At 44.6% G+C, this 22,402-nt stretch overlaps 1 protein-coding gene across 3 annotated transcripts in view; it reads left to right on the forward strand.

The window, feature by feature from the left end:
* The first annotated feature begins 4,079 nt into the window (after positions 1-4,079).
* Positions 4,080-22,402, forward strand: part of LOC137434244 (RNA-binding motif, single-stranded-interacting protein 3) — a 561,728-nt gene continuing 543,405 nt past the window's right edge. For all 3 annotated transcript variants that reach the window (XM_068127062.2, XM_068127063.2, XM_068127064.2), the window contains exon 1: positions 4,080-4,236. In XM_068127062.2, coding sequence (XP_067983163.1) covers positions 4,159-4,236 — 78 coding nt within the window. In that variant the 5' untranslated portion in view covers positions 4,080-4,158. The remainder of the gene's footprint in view (positions 4,237-22,402) is intronic.

Genomic DNA, 22,402 nt, shown 5'->3' on the forward strand with positions numbered 1-22,402 from the left:
CCATATTGGTCACCACTTACACCGGGTCCTCTTCCTCTTCGCTTCTCCTCCATCACCTGCGAATCCCTCATCCGGTTAATGAGCACATCATCACGATCCAAACACAGACTTTGGACCAATTCTTTTATCTCCTCTTTTATCTCTTTCTTATCCCCTCTCCGTCGCTTCTTAATTTCGCTCATCCCTTCTTCCACTTCTTCTAATTTGTGCTTCACCTCTTTTATTCCCCGGTACGTCTCCTCAAGCTCATCCTCTAAGGCTACCTTGACGGTTTCCATGTGCGTCCTCACCTGCCGGTCCTTCGTCTCCATAACCTCTATCACCTCGTCCAGCCTCGTTGTCAGTCCCTCACGTACCATCTGACATTCCCTCTTTGTCGCTATCAAGTCGTCTTTTAGTTCTTTCTGTGTCACTTTTAACCCTCCTAATACCGCAGTGTTCTTCTTTACCTGGTCCCCCAACTCCTTTTGTCCCACTGTCAGTTGTTCTACTCCCAGCGTCAACTCCTCTATGCCACCTTGCAATTTTACAGTCCCCTTTCTCACCTCTTTCTCCATGCGCTCCTTACAGTGCCTCACCTCCTCGCGCACTCCTCCGACCTCCTCACTCACTCCTCTTCTGATCTCCTCTCCCATCACTTGCATCTCCTGCCCAGATGCCACCCTCATCTGCTCCATTTCCTCCCTGTGAGCATCCAGTTTGGTTTCTACCCCCATTCTGACCCCCTCTATCTGCTGCCCCATTTGGTTAACTTCCCTTTCCGCTTGGTCCCTCATGTCCCTCAATTTGCCTTCCATTCTGTTTTCTAACCCCTCTAACCCATTTTTCACTCCCTCTATTTGATTCTCTTGAGCGGCCATTCTGTTTTCTACCCCCGTTAACCCATGTTTCACTCCCTCTATCTGATTCTCTTGAGCGGCCATTCTGTTTTCTACCCCCGTTAACCCATTCTTTACTTCTTTTATCCCGTTGTCTAACCCCTCAAATTTCTTTTCTAATCCCTCACCGGTACCCCTCATTTGGCCCTCCAATCGCTCACCCTGAGCATCCATCCGGTTCCCCATTACCCCCATTTGGTTTTCCAATCGCTCACTATTCTTTTCCATAAGGGCCGTCATTTGTATAAAAAAAAGTTCCAATCTTCCCAGCGGCGCTACTTCGGTCGCGGGCACGGTGACCAGCGAGGCGCCATTTTGCGCGCCCGCTTCTTCGTGCGTGACGGCGCTATTTTGCGAACCTGCCGCCCTCACTGCTTCGCTCTCCTCCTGTCCCTCATTTTGGTCCTGGATCGACCCTACCTCACTCTCCTTTACCGGACCCCAGCTGTCTTGATCCGCCATAGCGCGACTTTCAAAATTCGGTTTTTATTTTTTATTTTCGTAAAACAAATTGAAATTTCGCCGTTATAATTTCGCGCGGGAAACGCGCTCCGAATCGATTCGGTCGAGCGCCGTACGCGCTCCGGCTCGATTTTCCCTCCCAAAATTTGGGCCTAACTAATTTAGTCCCGGGTTCGAATTCCACTCCTCGACACCAATTGTTACAGACGTGGCTTGGATGTTATTTACCGAGCGGTTTTATGGTATGACCACGTCTGCACAAGTTACCCGATTGTGCCCGAACGTTGACTAATCGCGCTATGCTAGACCAATGAAGGAAAAAGAAGACACACGGCTGGAATTAATACGACACGACACCAGGGATACGGTTCTCAAAGGTTGTTATTACAATAATGCGGAAGGTTTAGATTACAGGGACAAGAGGGAAACATAGGAAGGTGGGCACTTAAACACACTTATATTAACCCCAACAGACGACAAATAAACGGGACAAGGCTCACTCACACGGGGTTTGATTGCAACGAAAGCGGGTAGCGATCGCTCCAGGTGCACCTGGGCTCAGGGCAGGATCACGTACGGTCCAGTTTAAGAGATGCGGTGGAGGTATTGCAGCGCTCGAGGGGTGGCGACTTCTCTCTCCAGGCTGGGGGCGCATCTGACGTCACATCCGGCGCGGGGCCGCGTATATCCGGCGGGGAGTGACACGCCCTCGGCTCGTTAGCTCCGCCTCGTGGAATCGGCACGTTGCTTCTCATTGGGTGCGTGGGGGGGTTACTGGCTCCGCCCCTGACGAGGAGCTGACAGCCAGCCCCTTCGGGGTAACGCCGTGGAGCGTATGGTCATGGCGGGTAACCGAGCCGGTGTGAGGACGCACACTCCCCGCCCCTCTGTTGTTGTAGTCGTAGTTGTAGTTGTAATTGTTGTTGTAGTTGTTGTTATTGTTGTTGTTTGGGGAAGAAGATGGGAGGAGGTATGGGAAAGGTCCTAAACTCACTACTGATGCCATATAATCACATTCTGGTGCAACGAAGAGTCATAATTAATGGAAACGAGGCCTTAACTGACATAGATTAAGAATAACTAGGAAGATGTCCGAAAGTTGTCTACGTGTGGTGCGGTGGACCTGGGCACGACATTTAATGGGGGAATAAGGGGAAGGTCGGCTCTACTGATTGTTATTTACATGCAATGGGACTAGGGAATGGGGGATCGGGGAAAGTTGGGGAGTATTGGAGAAAATAGGGGAATATTTACAAGCGGATATGGAGGCCAAATTCCATATTCGCAACAATATATATATGTATATATATATATAACCCACATCCGGGGTCTGCCAAGCAGACACGTAAGACATCGGCCATCATTAAGCTCGCAGTGTTAGTGTGAGAAATCTCTGAGGATATCCCAGAGACCCAATAGCTCAGTGGGCTGTCACCGCGTAAGTGATGACGTTCCTGGGCTTGAGTCCTGGGTTGAGTCAGAATTCTTTCACAATAGCCCCACGCAGGAATTTACTTCCTGTTTCTAAAATTGTTAGATGAGTTCATCTTCAATGCACTTTCATACACATACAAGCACTCACATCCGGGATCTGTCTAGCAGGCACGTAAGACATCGGCCATTATAAAGCTCACAGTGTTCGTGTGAGAAATCCCTGAGGATATCCCGGAGACTCAATAGCTCAGTGGGCTGCCATCGCATAAGTGATGTTCCTGGGTTCGAGTCCCGGGTTGAGTCAGAATTTTTTCACACTAGCCCCACGCAGGAATTTACTTCCTGTTTCTTATTTTTATATTTATATATATATATATATATATGTATATATATATGTATATATATATGTATATATATATGTATATATATATGTATATATATATATATATATATATGTATATATATATGTATATATATATGTATATATATATAACTGTGCAGTGTCTATCTTGTCATTGAACTATTCCCTCAAAATTTGTGAAATCATACCAAACTTCTGGTATGCACCTATCTCTCCTGTGTGTATGTCATAAGGGTATTGTGTTTGAATTTTTTTTTTTAATGTTTCTTTATTTTTTATTTTTATTTTTTATTTAATTTTTTGGACTTAAATTCTCAACTTCAATTGCTTATAAAATGTAATATCACAAACACTACAAATAAATTTGTGCAAAATAATTGTTTGTATTATGATTGGTTTAAATCATGACAACACAGCAACTCAGGTACAGTAATTATCCTCAGCTAAAACAAGCCCGTTCCTCTATAACGACGCGAACTGAGCTCGTATATATATATACATATATATACATATACGGTATATATATATATATATATGTATATATAATTAATTGAGTGGAATCATCAGCTGAGTTACATTTTTCACTTATATAATTGACCTGTTGAAATGAGAGAGAGCCAGAGTGTCTAAAGACTGGGTCATGGGAATTTTTGGAGATGTCGCCGTGGTAATCCAGACTGAAGGGTAGTTGGCACACGAATCCATCTCGAGGTGGCACTCAAGATAAAGGACAAAGGTGAGGCTCTGTGTGTCCTGTCCCGGTGGATCTCACCTTGGTTCGACCAAACGCTTCCAGGTCGAACTGTGGAAGTCTTCAATGGCTGAGTGAGGATGGGTGTGGCGCTTCGGGGGTGGAAGGTGGCGAGTTGCGATGGAAGCAGCCAAGGACTTGGATGTGATGGGGTGGGGGGTGGGGGGGATCACGGAGGAGGGCGGGTAAAGGAGGCGGAGGTAAAGACGGGCCGGGCAGGGCAGGAAACGCGCAGCAGCCCGAGGCAGCGAACGTTTCCCACTGCTGCCTTCATGGGCAACGGTCGTGAGCTTCTGCCAATGTACCCGCAGTACACCGCGTACTACTACCCGCCCTACCTCACCGCAAAGGTATGTGCGAGCGCGGGAAGCAAAACCACGACTTGAGACTCGCGGGATTGAAGGGGGGCAGGTTAAGGGGAAAGTGGGAGCTGGGGGGGTCGAGTTGCGCGTTTTGGGAATGCGAGCGCCGTTATTCCCGTGTTTTACCTTCATCTCCGTGTCTTCCATTTACGATCGCTCCTACCTTTCCGAGCACCTACCACGGCACACTGTACTGCAACACTCACTTCAATCGACGCATAACACCCGCGCTTGTGAAGTTCATCAAACGCCGGGTAAACGGACGGCAGGTGCGCTTCTCCCACCTGGGAACAAAGGGGGAACGTGCGGCGCAACATTGAACCTTCACCGTCGCACCGACTGTGCGTTACATCCCACTGACGCTTGATCTTGAGTCGCGATGTTCAAACGCACAATGACGTCGGAACTGCAACTCGTCGCCGGTAAAATGCGACCTGGGAGTACTGAAGGACAAAAAAAAAGATTTGTCTCTCATTTCGGACGCTCGTCTGAATGTCCCGGTGATCGCTGCGTACGAACGTTCGACAAAAGAGAATTAACAGCAAATTTGCCCTGAACGGGCCACGTAATGATCATCCGAAACACGTTGCTAATCCAGGGCTACGAGCTATTTATACGCTCGTGTTAAAGGGGCTAAGAGGCCTCAAAGTGCTGCTGGAAACTCATTGGAAGCACTTAATGATGATCTTCAATTGAGCCATTAAGCGGGAGAAAAGCGACGAGCATGAGAGTCTTTGCTGATTGAAGATGTTTTTTCGATAAACCGGGCTGATGTGAAAGCCTTTAAAAAAAACTAGAACGGCACTCAGTAGCGAGCATACCTCCACCTGGTTGGCCATGTCACTCAATGGTGAAGAATCACTTAGAAAATTAAATAATTCTCATATCCTAATCCATATTCAGATCTTCACCAAAATCGAATCGATTCTTCCTTGTCAAACACCCAACCGGTCCACCAAGTTTCGTCCAAATCCGTCCACAACTTTTTGAGATATCCTGCTATGTATCGTTTTTGGCCCGATCTCCCAATGGTGAAGAATCACTTTAAAAATTCTAGTAGCCGGATCCGGATCTTCACCAAAATCTAGTCATTTCGTCCTTGTCACATCCGCTACATCTCTGCCAAATGTCGTTCGAATCCGTCCACAACTTTGTGGATGGCTTTTCGACCGGTACAAACAAGTGACGTCACAAAGGGCCCACGTCACGTTGAGCGTCTTCATATATATATTTTTCTCTCCTTGAGGCTGTGAAAGCATCTGCTTGATCAGATTGCTTGCCTCTCTGCTCCTTCCTATTTTCCCGCCATTGCTCACGAAATGAGTCTGTGTAGCTTAAAGTGGGAAAAATTAGGGCTGAAAGCTTCATTCAAGTATACGCTGCAAAGATGCAGGTACATTTCGTGCCGTTCGTTGTCGAGCGGTATTTACGCACCAAGCAACTGACCTTGCACACCTGTGCATAATTAGCTTCATGATGCTATTTCGATGTTCGAATCCTTCATTTTTTTTTCATACACGGGTAAGGTGTAGGTGCTTGCAGGTGTAATACTTTGTTCCATGTGGACACCAAGTTGTGAGATTTGTGCTCCGGAGTTATTAATTTATTTATTTATTGAATCGTTTCTTCCCATGGCTTATTATGATTATGGATATTATTTTTCCATTCCTTCTCCATGAACTCCTCCACTGCCCTGTATCCACGAGGTGGCTGCCATATGGAAAGAATCCCAAAACCTCACCTAAACCCCCTCTTAACTTACCTGTTGCACCTGAGACGGTTCCTCCAAAGTAAACTGTACAATTCCACAAAACGACCATTTGGATTTGCTTGTTTCGAAACACTGCGTTGGACTTTAAAATGAACCATACCGGTCTTGCCCTTTTCCCCGCTCATTGTGGAAATGCAGCTCCTATTAATTTCCAGCTATAGTACAATCGGGCCATACCTGGGTTCATTTACTGGTAATTATAGCAGTTTTCACGTTTGTTGTCATCATTTTGTCCTTTTAAAACAATGGCACATTTTTACACCATTAATTATCACATTTTAGTCGGTGATTATGTGTTATTTTAAGTTGGACTGTTGTAATTATGCATTGGTATCCCTTCCCCCCCCCCCCCCCCCCCCCTTACCGGGCCTTAATCATAAAGAGGTATGCCATTGTAAATGCATACCTATTTTAAGCCTGCTGTTGGCTTAACAGGTAAGGTGGCTTGCTTGAGATCTAAGGGTCTTGAGTTTGAGTTCTTGGGTCGGTCCGTTTAATAAACACCAAGTGGGTTGACTCAGCCTGTCATCCTTCTGAGGTCCGCAAAATGAGTACCATGTGACTGGTAACAGGGGGCACTGCATCGGTGGCACAGCTGAGCTTCCAGAAAAATGATGCATGCAGCATAGCCGCAGGCTACATACGAAACAAGACCAACAACGTGCACGTGTTCCTCCCTTTTTCATGCCATGAATTGGCCAACACTGAGTTTGGGTAAACCCAATACTTTCACCCTGTGTTTAAGTGATTCTTCACCATTGTGAGGTAGGGCCAAAAACGATACATAGCAGGATATTTCAAAAAGTTACGGACGGATTTGGACGAAACTTTGTGGACATGTTGTGTGTGTGACGAGGAAGATTCGATTCGATTTTGGTGAAGATCTGAATATGGATTCGGATATGGGAATTATTTAATTTTTTTATGATTCTTCACCATTGGGAGATATGGCCAAAAATGATACATAGCGGGATATCTCAAAAAGTTATGGATGGATTTGGACGAAACTTGTTGGACAGGTTGTGTGTGTGACAAAGAAGAATCGCACATACATCTTGTTGGTGATGCAGCTTTCATAGGAGGAATTTTCAAATGGCAGGGGTACGCATTAGCTTATTAATATTTTAGGCCGCAGCTGCAGTGGTCATGGAGGTTACTCATTTCCAAAATCGCTCCTTCTTCACCGATGGGAAAAGCGGAATGCGTGATGAATCTTTGGAGAGGTCGCACGCTCCCGCGGTGGGCACATGCACCTTTTAGCATTGACCGCTGCACATCTTCAACGTGCTTCTGCCACGCTGCACATTCCTTACCATTTCCAGGTCAATTAAGGGAAGTCCTGCAAGGCTGTAAGAAAATGAAGCTGTCAGGGTGATGGATCGTGTGTGATTCACAATAGTGTAAGAAACATGGACACTCGGAGGTGTAATTGGGTCAACAAGGTCACGGGAAGTTCTTGTGTTGCATTGGCAGACATTACATTCGGTTTTATTCCATCGAATGCATCTTTGACCACCATACAAATTTGCTCTGCTGGTTTTATTGTTGAAGCTGATGAATTGCCTCTGCAGGTAACATTTTGATTTCGATGTGCTCTACTCTTTGCAGAGCTTCGGTGCTGTCAAAGCAGTTTCTTGGCAAGGGTTGTCATGAGTGGTTTGCCATTGCCTTCTGAGCGTTATTGTCCGTGCTCTATCCTTTGCAATGATAAGCATGAAGCAAGGAAGCAGCACGTGCCATTATTTTAAGCGTTTGGAATGGGAAAGCTTTGTTGTCTTGTGTGATGCCGGCCTACATTTGTGGCCTCAAAATGGTGGTACAGACAGAGAGACACCAACATTTGTTGCAGGTCTGTGAGACCAACTGGGCGTGAAGGATCGCAGGAGTGAAGAGAGTGGATAGAAGGAGGATGGATGAACTGAGGGAGGAGATTGGTGTGCAGATGAGATTGATAGGGAGATTGGTGACATGCCGGCTGAGATGGGCTGGGCACTTGGTGCGGATTGGCGAAGAGAGAAGGGCAAAGAGAGGGGATAGGTTGAGGAGATAAGGTAGGAGGAAAGGAGGTAGACCATGGTTGAGATGGGAGGATTGTGTGAAGAGGGATATCAGGAAGGTGAGGTAATTGGAGAGTGTAGAGAGTTGGCTGAGGACATAGGGGAGTGGAGGAGTATCGTGGTCAAGGCAGGGCAGAAGCTTGGTAATGTTGCACCTAACCCCTCATAAAGGGAAGAAAAGGAAGAAGAATGATTGTCAACCGTCGGACTCCCAGACTCAGAGCGGACTTTCGAACCATCACACCACCAAATTTGGTGCAGATAAAAATTGTAACTTTATCTTTGTCCGGGGTACTGACTGGCAGCCGATTGGTGGCCGACTCCTTTTGAAAGTCGCCATTTGTTATCTAAAATTGTATCGATTACACTATTCCAAGCTTAAGAAGACTATTGGATGCGCATGTTGCAATTCGAAAATGAAAATCTTGCACTCATATCAAAAAACTTTTCAGGATTCATGTGTCTGCAGTATTGTACCAGCGACAAAATCATGGACGGAGATTACAAAGGTAAATTATTACAGGGTTGTGGAGTTCTGGTTGGTGGAATATTTAGACAGTCAAAGGAAACTGAGATTTAAGAATGTATAGTTTACTCTTCAATGATCCAGAATGTATGCCTTAATCGTTATTCCACCGAAATGTAAGCTGACCATTTTGGATGTGGAGCAGGCATTTCCAAAAGCAATGATAATTATCGATGTCCATGGTTATACACGATTGGCATCAATATGGTCAAAGAGCATTGTCTCAGGGTTGGGAAGTTTTTTTTTCTGAATAGTTGTTCAAGAATATGGAGTTATTAATCATCTGCAACATCTGCAACAGCTCGTGGAGTCGCATTCTAGGGTTCGCGTCCGCAATGAATTTCCCGACCCAGGACGTCCTGGAAATGTTCCATCGAGCATCGCTTTTGGCCACATTGCAGGTCACATGTCAGGTATTGAAAATAATTTGTCTGGAGAAAAGGCTTCACTGGTGAATTTCAGCTGGATACTTATTGGGATTTTAGAAAACTGATATTCTTGATAGTTAACGAATAGCACAATTGTGGGCTGGAAGGATGTTGATGGGATGGAATACACATGTCACTTGACCCTGATGGCAGTTTTTTGAATTTTCAAAGGCTGTGGGTCTTCTATTATGAAGTTTTTATACAACTATTAAACATATGGGAAAAAACTTAAAAAATAAAAGTAAAAAACTGTCTTGGAATACCAGGTGCAGCGCTCAGCGTGTATTGTTTGTACACTTGCCATTTATGATCCTCTTGTCCGGTTCTCTGTAATGTTTATGATAAAACTGAATTTGTCCAAAAGTTTTCCATAGTCCCACTTGTCTTTAGTTCACCCCCTACAATCATGACATCATTACAATCTTGCCTGCCTGTACCTTGTTGTCCTCTGCCACTCCGACAAGGTCGGAGACGCGTGACATTAAAATGAGCTCCGTCCGACCGACCGATCATCCGTCCATGTACTTTTGTGTCCCTGAAATTTCAAAAACCGTTGAACATTTAACTTTCATATTGCAGACATATATCCCTTATGACATTAACTCAACCTGATGAGATCACGACTGTGATTGGATGAAATAGGTTGCCATGGCAACCATCTTGGTAACTTGGCTTGTGTACATGGTAATCAAAAAACCGTTCAGGATGGAGCTTTCTGAATATTACACAGATGTATTTATCGTACCACCCAAAAGGTGGGGGATCTGCAGTATCAGCTCCTTGATATAATTTGCGATGTGCTGTGAGATGTGCACATGAACTTGGATTGGTAATTGGTAATTTTGGTAAAACTTGGTAAAACTCGATTGGTAATTTGAGGGTATTTTTGCTATTTCAGGAATTTGATAATATTCAGGAGTATGATGTCTTTCCCCTTTTAAAATGGTATTGTATCTAACGTCATAAAATTTTAATATAATCCTGAACCTATTGCACACATCTATGTGATATGCAGGCTGGAAGGATATATTGGAGGTATGCACATTCACCTTTGAGCTGTTTAGCCTCCATTGGGATCTCGACTCAGCTATAAACTGTCACCATAGTGTTTTACAAGCTGGGAGATGCACCAATGTGTTTCCGTCCCTCTGACGGTTGGAGGACCTGTCTGTCAGCCATAATCGTTGGGGAACATTAAAAAAAAATCCCACTGTGTCTTTCGTGAAGAGTGAGTAAGTTATCGCCGGCATCCTGAAGCCTGGCCAAAATACATAGTCCTGCCACCATTCCGCTCTTGGCAAGTGGAGTATGTCAATAACCCCCAGACTAGGTTGAGGCAATCCCTCCTGCAGTGCATTGAAAATATGATGAGGATGATGATGATATGCCGAAATACATTTAATTTATTCACTGTATACCAAACGAATTTACTTTCACTGAAATCAGTTGTCGCCTCAGAAAACATATATATATATATATATATATATATATATATATATATATATATATATATATATATATATATATACGTATATATTATATATATAGTGTCCCAAAGTATTGAAGGAAAGAGAGCGGCAATCATATTTGTGGGAAAATTGCATGCTTAGTCAGTCGCCCAGATAGCTCAAATGACAGCGCACGGTTTTCCAGAGGACCTGGGTTCGATTCCTGGTCTAGGCATGTAATTTACCCACATATATCAATTTATATATATATATATTTTTTTTTTATGCATGATCGAGGCTCATGGCAAAGCAAGAGCAGAATGAAGGGAACAAAATGGAAAGAGGGAAGCTCCAACAGAAGAGTAGAGGTGAGAGTGAGACGAAGGGCAGGGGGAGAAGTACACATGGGGGTGAACAAGCTGCACACAAGCTGAATGAACACACAACAAGAGGAGGAATGGGAAAGTGTGGATGAAACAGAAGAGGAAAAAAAAAACCGGAGAGCTACCAGATGAAAGGGCGGAGGGAGAGGGGAGAAAAAAAACACAATAACATAGAAAAAGGGAGAGTTTGGGAATGGGGTCATTTGTGGTGGAAGACATCATGAGTATGGATTGGGGATGACCAGAGGCAGCGCTGAACAGTGGGATGATGTAAGGCAGTGGTGAATATGGATTTGAGATGACCCACATACATGGTTGGTAACCATTACACCATCGGTGCCATCATTGCCAATAATGAGAAAAAACAGCAAGCGTGGCTCCATTGATGCGAGGGAGAGAGAGAGAGAGAAAGAGAAAGAGAAAGAGAGAGAGAGAGAGAGAGAGAGAGAGAGAGAGAGAGGGAGAGAGAGAGAGAGAGAGAGAGAGAGAGAGAGAGAGAGAGAGAGAGAGAGACTTTGACTTTTGACGTCCTTTTATTCCAAAAATTATAAAGTGCATGGATGTACAGTGTATAAAATCAACAAAGCCAAAAACAAGAGAAAACGATGAAGCGAGGAAACAATACAGATATATGCGTTGATCAGATCAACTTTTACCGAAAACAAATGCAATCTTCTGCAGCAATACTATGAATTGTAGAAATTATGAACAATCATGAGAAAAATAATACCAACTCGTTTTGGCGGACTTCACAGACACTTTTCAAACACCATTTTTCCACAAATCCATCAATTTCGCCCATGCTCTTGGAAAACTCAAACTCCTGTTTTAGCCTTGCAGCACACAGTGCGTTGAAAAACGTCATGACCTTGCATTGATGAATGGGCTTACCATACCGCTTCTCCTTTCTGGACAGGTAAGTAGCAAGCTTTGCTGTAGCTACAAAAAAGCACAACAGTTCATATTCCTTGTTGTGTTGCCGTCTCTTTTTGAGCCCAAAAATAAAGGATCGAAAAGTAAATCTGAAATTCATTTTGAACGACACAAAGTCTAACCATTCAAATAAAGGAAAAAGTCTTTCACAACCAATAAAAAAATGAAAAACATCCTCATTTACAGAACAAAAGGGGCAACATGCAGATATTGGGGCAAAATTCCATACATATGTATTACATGGGATGATCCAGTGGGCAAGGCGCCACTGAAGATCACCTGTTCTTTTGTTGATCAGCTTACTATACATTGATTCCCATACAGGTTCATTGGGGGGCCCGGCAGGGAGTAGCCTCTTCCATCGTGCTACTCCATTTAGTGGAGGAATACCAAGAACTTGAGATAACCCCCACCTATACAGGCTCTTGCTGCTCTCAGCATGCAATACACTTGTCCCTGTGCTAACAGGCGGAAGTTCCTTGGGAAAGCAGTCAAAAATCAGTTTCGGAAACGGGGACTCGTTGGGGTGTCCAAAAGTATTCCAAGTCCAAAGTTTCTGTAGCTGATGACGTTTTTGAACAACCTTCCTCAAAATCGTTCCAATTGTCCTCTTGGACCGAATCGCCGTCAAGGTTGAAATTTCCTCCACATTCCTCCACCCGACACCGGAGTTTGGCCGAAGGTGCCATACTTTGTTTATGCCTGCCTCAATAAAGCGTTGGCACAAATGACGACTCTTGAGAACATCAGGGAAGAGAGGATTGAAGAACAGGGGTTCAACCTCGAACATCCCTGGGGAGTAGGTGTCCGCTTTGCGGCTCACGGAAAGTCTTTCCCAGGCACTGAGAAGGCTCTGGTAAAATATGGGGAGCGTTGATGTATTCACGTACTTGAGGTGAGTCAGGAATACTTCGAGACCATAGCCGAGTCTACCCGCCTGCTGTAAAATATGGCAAGCCAAGGCATGGTTTGGCAGGTTTTCACCAAACAGGAGGCGTTGAATGGAGCACAGGCGAAAAGCCATGAGACGGGATCTCACGTGAACAAGGCTCTGACCACCTTCAGATGAAGTAAGGCATATTACACTTGGCCGCAGCTAATGATGGCCTCCCCAAAAAAGTCCACAAGTTTGGCCTGTATCCTGTCCAGCAGCACTTCTGGTGGTTGCAGGCAAATAAAGCGATGCCACAACGTTGCAGCAACCAAGTTGTTTGCCACTAAGACTCGGCCCTTAAATGAGAGGTGCGGTAGGGCTCTTTTCCACAGGTTCAGCCTCCTGTCTATTTCTCCAGTCACACCTTCCCAATTCCTTTTCTCAAATTGTGTAGAGCCCAGGGACACACCAAGGTAATCAACACCATCTGTTTTCCACTCCAAGTTTTCTGGAAGAGCAGGCAGATGTGTTGAGACAGGTAGGCAGCTATTAAGGTATGGTACCCAAAGAGCTTTGCTTTTCGTCCAATTAACCTTCAGAGATGAAGCCATGAAAAAGGTTCTTAAGGACTTTACAAGAGCAACAATGTCTTGGTGGTTTTTTATAATGACGCAAACATCATCTGCATAGGCCGATATAGTCATTGGTGGGCTTCCAGGAAAACAGGTCAGGCCAGAGATATTCTTTCTCAGTGTGCAAAGAAATGGCTCCATTGCTAGCGCAAAAAGCAAACCTGAGACTGGGCAACCCTGCCGTACTCCCCTCTGAACCTTTATGGGGGGAACCAGTTCATTGTTCACCTTAATTACACTGGAGATGTCAGTGTACAATAAAGTTATAAAGGCCCTGAAAATTACCCCAAATCCACATGCTTCAAGAACATGGCACAAGAAAACATGGTCAATGCTGTCAAAGGCTTTTTCAAAGTCTAGAAAACATATTCCAAAATCATTTTGGTCATGGCGAGCATACATTAAATCCCGCACGAAAAAAATGTTGTCGTAAATCGAACGACTGGGGATGCAGAATGTCTGATCAGGTAAAACCAGATCACCAATGACTTTTTTTAAACGATTTGCCATTGCTTTCGAAAACAATTTATAGTCAGTACACATTATTGAAACCGGTCTCCAATTCTCCATCCGCCGGAGGTCTCCTGACTTTGGGAGAAGACTCACCACTGCTCTCCTTAGGCTTAGTGGCATTACACCTTTTCGCAAGGATTCTTGGATTACATTCAATAATTCTGGGCCCAAAATGTCCCAAAATTCCATGTAAAACTCAGCTGGCAGGCCATCAATTCCCGGAGCCTTTCCAGATTCCATTCCAACCAGGGCACGCTGTAATTCATCAAGGCTTAAAGGCACATCCAGCTCCAGGCGTTGAGTCTCAGTTAGGGTTGGGAGATGGGAGGTAAAACATTTTATTTTATCCTCATATATATCTTTTTTAGCAAATAGTTCAGAATAATACTTTCTAATAGTGATTTTTACCCCATCAGAACTTGTAATTTCATTCCCACTGGGGTCCTTAACTGATAAAATAAGCTGGGGAGGCTTCGTTTCAGCTTCTAAGTGAAAGAAGGCTTTGCTAGGACTATCCGATACTTTAATGCTTTTTACTCTCAGTCTAACTAGCAGTCCTGCAGCCTTCTCCTGTAATAGTTCCCGGAGTTGGGTCCTTTTTTCAAGGAGCAATTTATAATTTGTCTCATTTTCCTGCTCTGCCATTTTGTTTTGCAGTTTTAGAATTTCGGTTTCCAACCGTGCCAATGTGATTTGATTTTCATGAGTGATATGGGAATTAAACTGTTGACAAAACAGTCGTATATGAGTTTTCATATTATCCCACCAAAGGTTAGTGGAAGCAAAGAGGGGCTTTTTTCCAACTATTGCTATCCATAGGATGCGAAAGGCTTCCTTAAACAGGGTGTCATCCAAAAGGCTTGTATTGAATTTCCAATAGGCGCTCCTCCGTTTGAATTGTGGGAAAGATAGGCCCATCGTGACCATGTGGTGGTCAGAGAAGATGGAAGGGGTAATAGTTGAGGAGGTTACAATATTCCTTAATCGTGGGGTGATGTACCAGCGGTCAAGCCTCGCTAAGGATACTTGGCCATTGGAGCATCGACACCATGTAAACTGCCGGTCATTTGGGTGCATCAATCGCCATACATCCAAAAAAGCCCCACCTGAAAGGAACTGGGAGAGGTCACCATGGGACTCGGGATGTGGTTCCGGTGAATTTCTGTCTATTTTGGGCTCTAGCGTACAATTGAAATCTCCCCCCATGCATATGCACTGATTTGGGTCAAACAAGTTTAAATGGTTTATCACTTCAGTAAAGAAGGCTTTACGGTCAGTACTCTCGCTTGGTGCATATACATTAAAAATAATAAGCTTCAGGCTATTGATCACCAATTCTAGGGAGGCAAAACGTCCCCGAATCACCTCCTGAAAGAGGCAAGATTCAGGTACAAGTCCTGGTTTTAGCAAAAACCCCACTCCAGCAGATACAGATGACATATTACTGAAGAAACATTTACCTTTGAACATGCTGCTCCAGTCATGTTCAACCTTCTCAATAATATGAGTTTCTTGCAGTAATATTACATCGACTTGTTTCCTTTTGAATAAACTATTCACTTGGATCTGGCGGACGTGACTGGCCCCACCGCCATTTATATTGAGTGTTGCAAGATTAAGCGTCTTCATCACTCATTAGTATATTTTGTCTGACACTGTGAGTACTCACTCTTTGCCTTTGTTAAGATTTTCTTGATGAAACTGCGATTTTGTTAGGTTTAGTTCCTCAGATTTTTTTATGACTAGTTTTGCAGCCTGAATAAAGGGAGCCAAATCAGGGAAATGATCCCCAATGATGACATTTCGCTGTCTATACGCTTCATTGAGGAATGAGAGAACAATATGGGGAGGGGTTGGGGGTTGATCTGGCATTAATTGTGATAATTCTGTTACCTCCACCTCCTCTTCCGATTCTGATAAATCAGAAAGTGGTCCAATGGGGTCTGGGTCAATACTGTTTTCTTCTCCTGCTATGCAACCTAGCCTTCCCTTGTCTGGGGGGTCCACGCAGTGCTGTGTTTGGGAAACATCAGCACATTGTTTACTGATTTCCTCAATTGGCGTGAAATCATTATTCCCACATTCCTGTGGATTTATGTTTCCGCCCTTTTCTGCTATATTGGCAGATTTATTATGGATGTCAGCCTGTTCGGCGACATTCGCTTGGATCAATGATGCACCATTCACGGTATCGTGGCCTGAATTATTTACATCATTAACGTCGTCTGTGTGAGTAATGGAAGCGCGTTGTTTTAGCGGCTGAACCCTGATGCTCTTTTCTGGGTTTTCCTCTTTATTTATTTGGTCCACGCTTTGCAGAGAGATTCCAGGTGCATCCTGAAGAGTTTTTTCACTAATAGCCTGCAAATCGAGCACAACCTTTTTACCTGCTCCAGCTGAGTCACTATCATGCGGAGCCCTTCGTTTACTCGTCCCCACTTTACTATCAGTGTCCATTTCAACATTTTGCTGAAGAGGAATAAATACGTTCACGCTTGGAACACTGGATTCACCCTCATTAGGAATTTTAGGCGGTGGCAATGCGATAACCTCCCCCCCCACTGGGAATCTCAATTAGTGGAGCAACGTTAACCTCCCTCCCACTGGGAGTATCCATTAGTGGAGCAGCGTTTACCTCCCTCCCACTGGGCGTATTCATTAGCAGAGCAGCCTCCTCCTTACAAACTATGGCAGTGTGACCTGTCTTGCCACACCTGACACACGAGGCTTTGGGACAAGAACGTTTTAAATGTCCATACGCTCCACACTGAAAGCATGTTAAGGTGGTGGACGATGCGTATAGCTGGAAATTTGCCTCTTCAAAATTAATTTTGAAAGTGATGTTGAGGCCTGTGTCGTCCCCACGGTCTGGAAGGACCATATACACCTGTCTGCGGAAGCTCATTACGTGCTTAACACGTTCATTCCGACACCCAAGAGGGATTGTTGAAATCCTCGATACCATTTTACCGTACCGTGATAGCACGGTCATTAACTTGTCATTTGGGATAAATGGAGGTACGTTAGAAATAACCACTCTCGTCGCGGGGGTTAATAGCGGCGATGCCATCATAAAGTGACCGCTTTCCGTGGTTATTCCCGCACTTACCACGTCATGGACGAGTTCCTCGTCCGAAACGAACACCACCACTTTCTGGTTCATACGCGAAGCTGCACGTATATTTTCATCCCCAACAATGCTGCCAACAGCGAGGATGATGTCCTCGACAGGGACTCCATCCGGAGGCACGCACACGAACGCGTGCTTCCTGGTTAAGCCTTCAAAGTCATCGCGACGAGAGCGTGCATTCGCCATTCCGGCGAAAATACCCCCCCCCCCCCTCCCCCCGCTTGTCCGAGCCGGACAAGAGGGTATCAAACCTAAATAAACGAACTAAAGTAAAAAATAAACGTGCATTATAAGCACAGAAATGGCTTACAACGTGCCGTCAACGCCAGTAGGCCGCACCCAAACTGGGCCCGCTCTCAATCCTCTCTCTCGAAGGCAAAGGTGTAGAACAGATGGAAACAAATGCCAAGGCACACAGGATGGAAAAGGAGAGGGAGGGGGGCAGGGGAGGGCAGGAGAGGGGGGAAACCTCACGACGGACTCACCAAAACACAGAGCAGTTGCTCACAGCCGCCATGACGCTACACCCAACGCACCGACGGCCGATAGGTGGCGCCAGAGAGAGAGAGAGAGAGAGAGAAAGAGAAAGAGAGAGACTGACTGTTTCTTCCTTTTATTACAAGAGTACAAAAAATCAGTAATGTTCAGTCATAAAGAAACAAAGCACAATAAAAATGGTCTCAAGGAAAAATTATTATCAAATCATCATCATCAAGTGTGCATATGACATCATTAAAAACCCACTTTTCTTTAAAACATGTTAAATTCTTGTTCATTTTAAAAAACCGGTACTCTAGCTTTAGTCTTGCATTTACAAGAGCCTTAAAGGTGAGCAGTACATCATATGACGAGTCAGAAGCGTTTCCCATTTTTTTCTTTCTGGATTTATAAATTGCAAACTTGGCCTGGCCAATTAAAAAATTCATTAAAACCACATTTCTAAGGGAAGACGGTCCTAAAACACCATAAATAAAAACATTGTGATTGAAGAGGGAACCAAGCTTCACAAAGCGTTCCTGAAGGAATGTAAAAAGAGGTTGCAATCGTTCACACTCAAGGTATATATGCGGTAGGGTTTCAATGGATGCACAGAAAGGGCATAGATTAGAGTTAGCAGTAGAAAACCGGTTCAGTAAAACATTATAAGGTAAAATCCAGTGTACAAGTTTCCATTGAATATCTCCAACATACTTTGGAGTGGGCAAAAGATAAAAACTTCGCCAATTGGGGCAATTGGGGGGTATTGGGGGTAAAACATCCCGCCATCGAAGCCTCGGGTGCCCAGAAAATGTTTTTGCGTATAAAATTTTAACGTACGCGTTGTACAAAGTTTTCTTTGGAAAGGCGGGAAGGGATAATGCAGTATCATCAGGGCTGTTCAGGCCAGGGGACAGATTAAGTGGCGGGCTGAAGACTAGGAGTTTGGGGAAGTCACCCGCTGTTTCCTCGGGGGAAGGGCCAAGTTCCTCGCAGGTATTACGATACGTTGTGGATATCCCTTGAAGGAACCGAGAGATGATCCTGACAGATTTTATTCCGGTTTTTTGTGCCACAGCGGCAGCACTCAGCCGGTAGCTCCCAGACTCTGTCATGAGGTCTTTCACTCGCAGCAGCTTGGCATCAACAAAGCGTTGAACGAGTCCCCTATTATTCAAGCTGTTTTCCAGGAAGGGGTTGTAGCATAGGGGCTCATTCATCAACATTTCCATGTTGTATGTTGCCATTTCACGGGAAAAGGACAGGGCTTGCCAGGCGTTCATCACCCCTTGGTAAAAGGTGGGCAGCAAGGATGAATCGATTTGATGAGGGTTCATCAAGAAAAGTTCTCGGTCGTAACCCAGCTTGCATGTAAGCTGTAATATGCAGTTAGCCAGAGGCCTCCAGAGTAGGGCTTCATCTCCATATACAAGTTGGCGCACGATATGAAGCCGGAAGACCATAATCCGGCTGCGGATATCAATAAGACCTTGGCCACCTTCAGTGAGTGGTAAGTATGCCACGGGGGGTTGGAGCCAGTGTTTCCCGCTCCAGAAAAAGTCGACAATGCTCTTTTGCAGTGTAATAAGAAGGCTCCCGGGCGGTTGTAGGCATATCATCTTATGCCATAGCATAGAGGCGACAAGATTGTTAATGACGAGAGTTCTTCCGCGGTACGAAAGTTGAAAAAGAAGTCCTTTCCAGCGGGCCAGTTTTGCCATTACCTTGTCTGGTAATCCCACCCAGTTCTGTTGCTCAAAGGTGTTGTCTCCGAGGAAAATACCGAGGTATTTAATGCCACTTTTCTGCCAGTTCACTCCTCCTGGTAGGACAATTGGCGGGCAATCTCCAGGTCCTATCCAAAGGGCTTCACTCTTCTTCCAGTTTACCTGGCCTGAACAAGCCTGACAATATGTTTTTAGTGCTTGAGCCACCGCAGTGACGTCAGCACTATTTTTTATATAAATACAGACATCATCTGCATAGGCAGAGACTTTTAGCGGTGTGGTAAGAATTGATCCAGTGAAGCCAGAAATGTGCGTACGTAATTGGAGCAGAAGAGGTTCGATGGCAAGAGAGTATAAAAGTCCAGATATCGGGCAACCTTGCCGTACTCCCCGTTGTACAGCAATGGGGCTACACAATACTTGATTAATTTTAAGAACACTGGATATATTACAATACAAAAGTTTAACGTACGAGATAAAAATAGGTCCAAACCCAAAATTCTCTAAAACTCTAAAAAGGTACATGTGGTCAATACAGTCAAAGGCTTTTCCTTGGTCAATAAAAAACAGACCAACATTCATATTAAAATTGTTACAAAACCGAATGGTATCACGGATAAGAAAGATATTATTAAAAATAGTACGTCCAGGAATACAAAAGGATTGATGTTTTCCTATTAGTACATTCATAAAAGGTTTCATTCGATTAGACAAGGCTTTGGCTAAAATTTTATAATCCGTACAAAAAACAGAAATAGGACGCCAGTTCTCTATAAGTTGAGTGTCTGCTTTCTTAGGAATTAAGGTGGTGACTGCTCTCCGGCAACTCCATGGCAGTTGTCCATCCTCTAAACATTCATTCAATACCCGCAGTAGGTGAGGTCCAATGGTGTCCCAAAAAAACTGGAAAAATTCACTTGTCAGCCCATCCAGTCCAGGGGCTTTATCAGGTTCTAAGGCCTTCAAGGCAGCGGTGAGCTCAGGTAACCTAAGAGGATCCTCCAACTGCTGCTTCTGATCCTCCGCCAATGTTGGAAGGTTAGAAACAAGTTCCGATATTGCATCCTGGTTAATGTCATGCCGCATAAACCGTTGTTTAAAATGTTTCCGGGCACATTCCCTGATTCTGCCATCTTCATAAAGGAGTTCCCCATCATGGAGCAAGCGTGTAATCATTGACGAAGAGGCCCCCCTTTTAAGGCTGAAGAAGAATTTGGTTGGAGCATCAAGGTCGTGTATGTACCTCATCTTCAGGCGCAATAAAGCATTTTGTGCTCGCCTTTCGGATATGGAATTCAGTAAGGCCGTTTTTCCATGGATTTGTTGCCTCATTCCCTGGTAGCTCACACTTGCGGTTCCCTGAAGCTGTTCCTGTAATTCCAGGATTTCATCTTCAAGTAAGGTTGTGGTTTTTCTTTCCTCTTGAACACCATACGCACGATATTGTTGGCAGAACAGTCTGATGTGCGTTTTGGCATTATCCCACCATTGTCTGAGGTTTGAGAAATTCCCTTGGGAGGCAACCAGAATATTCCAAATTTCCGGAAAAATGTCCTTAAAGGTACTATCATCAAGTAAGTTGTTATTAAATTTCCAAAAAGCACTCTTGTGTTTCGGGCAGGGGGCAGAAATTTTGAGAAATGTTGCGCTGTGGTCCGAGAATCCTGATGGGCAAATTTTGGATGACAGAACGAGGCGTTCAAGTGGAGGATTAATATAAAACTTGTCCAAGCGAGCAAGTACAATATTACCCTGAATGCATCGACACCATGTGTATTGCCTGATTGATGGGTGCTGTACCCACCATATATCTGTCAAATTCATTTGTTTTAAAAATTTGGTGAGAGGGATTGTGGAGGCAGGATGGGGCTCTGCACTGTTCCTGTCTAGTTGGGGTTGAAGGGTGCAGTTAAAATCTCCACCAATACAAACATGATTGTCTCGGTTTTTTAGGGCGTTTTGGCTGTCGAGGGACGTTAGGTGTGTCCCAAGGTCATTAAAAAAAACTCGCCGAGCTACAGGCGTACTTGGGGCATAGATATTAAAAATAGTATAGAATTTTCCACAGTAGTGGAATTCTAGGGATGCTAGGGATCCCTTGTGTATTTCGTCGAATTTAAGCGATGAAGGCGAAAAGGAGGGGCTAAGAATTATTGCAACACCGCCTTTGCGGGAGTCACCGTTACTAAAGAAGGACAGGCCGGGGAAGAGCCTACACCACTCTGCGACACAGTAGTCGTTGGCATGGGTCTCTTGTAAGAGGGCAATGTCAACTTTCTTCTGTAATAAAAAATCCCTTACTTGAACTTTGCGGACAGAGCTACATCCTCCGTTAATATTCAAGCTACAAATGGAAAAACTCATTACAGCTATAAGGAGGAGTGACCACCACTCAATTTTTTGATAGCAGTTCATTCTTAGCTTTTTGCGACCACTTCTTTAAACGGTGACGTTGGGAGGAATTGAAATTAAAAACGTGGGGCCGTTTTACCATCAGTTTAGCGGAATGTATAAAATCAGGTAGCTCCGGAAAAAAGGTTTCTATTACAACATTCCTTTTTCGGAATGTGTCCTTAAGAAACCTTTTTATCTCGGAGGGAGGGATTGGAGGGATTTCTTCTTCCTTGAGGCTACCACATTCACTAACAGAGTCATCTATATCAGATGGCTCAGATGGTGTGTCACACTGGTTTTCATCATTTATCTCCTCACCGTCATCACATCCCTCCACGTTATCGGATGGGGCATAGTCCATAGAGGGGGGGGACGGGGAGGGCATCTTCAGGGGAGCAGGGGGGGGGGTACTAATTTTTGCGGTTCAACCATATCAGTTTCTAGGTCAGTAGACAAGGGCGAGGATTCATCCACATCTATGTCCTCCAATACCGAGAAACGATTTTCTGTGACGAGGGACAAATCTAGGCCAGAGAGGGGGGGCTGTCGGTTTTCAGTTGTAGGTTTTTTAAAGAGATGACCGTTTTCATCTGTTGTTTGCAGATGTCTTTTTCCTTTTGGGCAGACTAATTGAAACTCGTCCTGGTTAGTGGGAAGAGATTGCAAGGGTTTGGGGGGAGGGGGGGGGAGGGAGGACGTGATCATCGGGAGGGGATTCCCATCGGCTACCACGGCGGGAGAGGTAGGATCAGTTATAGCAGGCAACAAGCTGTGATTGGACGATGTCGCCTGGGGGGTGAGATCTATAGTTAACAGGAGATGGCTGCAATTAGATCCTTCAGTAGAGGGAGGGGCCCCTGT

Source organism: Myxine glutinosa, chromosome 10 (genome assembly GCF_964187855.1).
Source record: "Myxine glutinosa chromosome 10, kmMyxGlut1.1, whole genome shotgun sequence".
NCBI lineage: Eukaryota > Metazoa > Chordata > Myxini > Myxiniformes > Myxinidae > Myxine > Myxine glutinosa.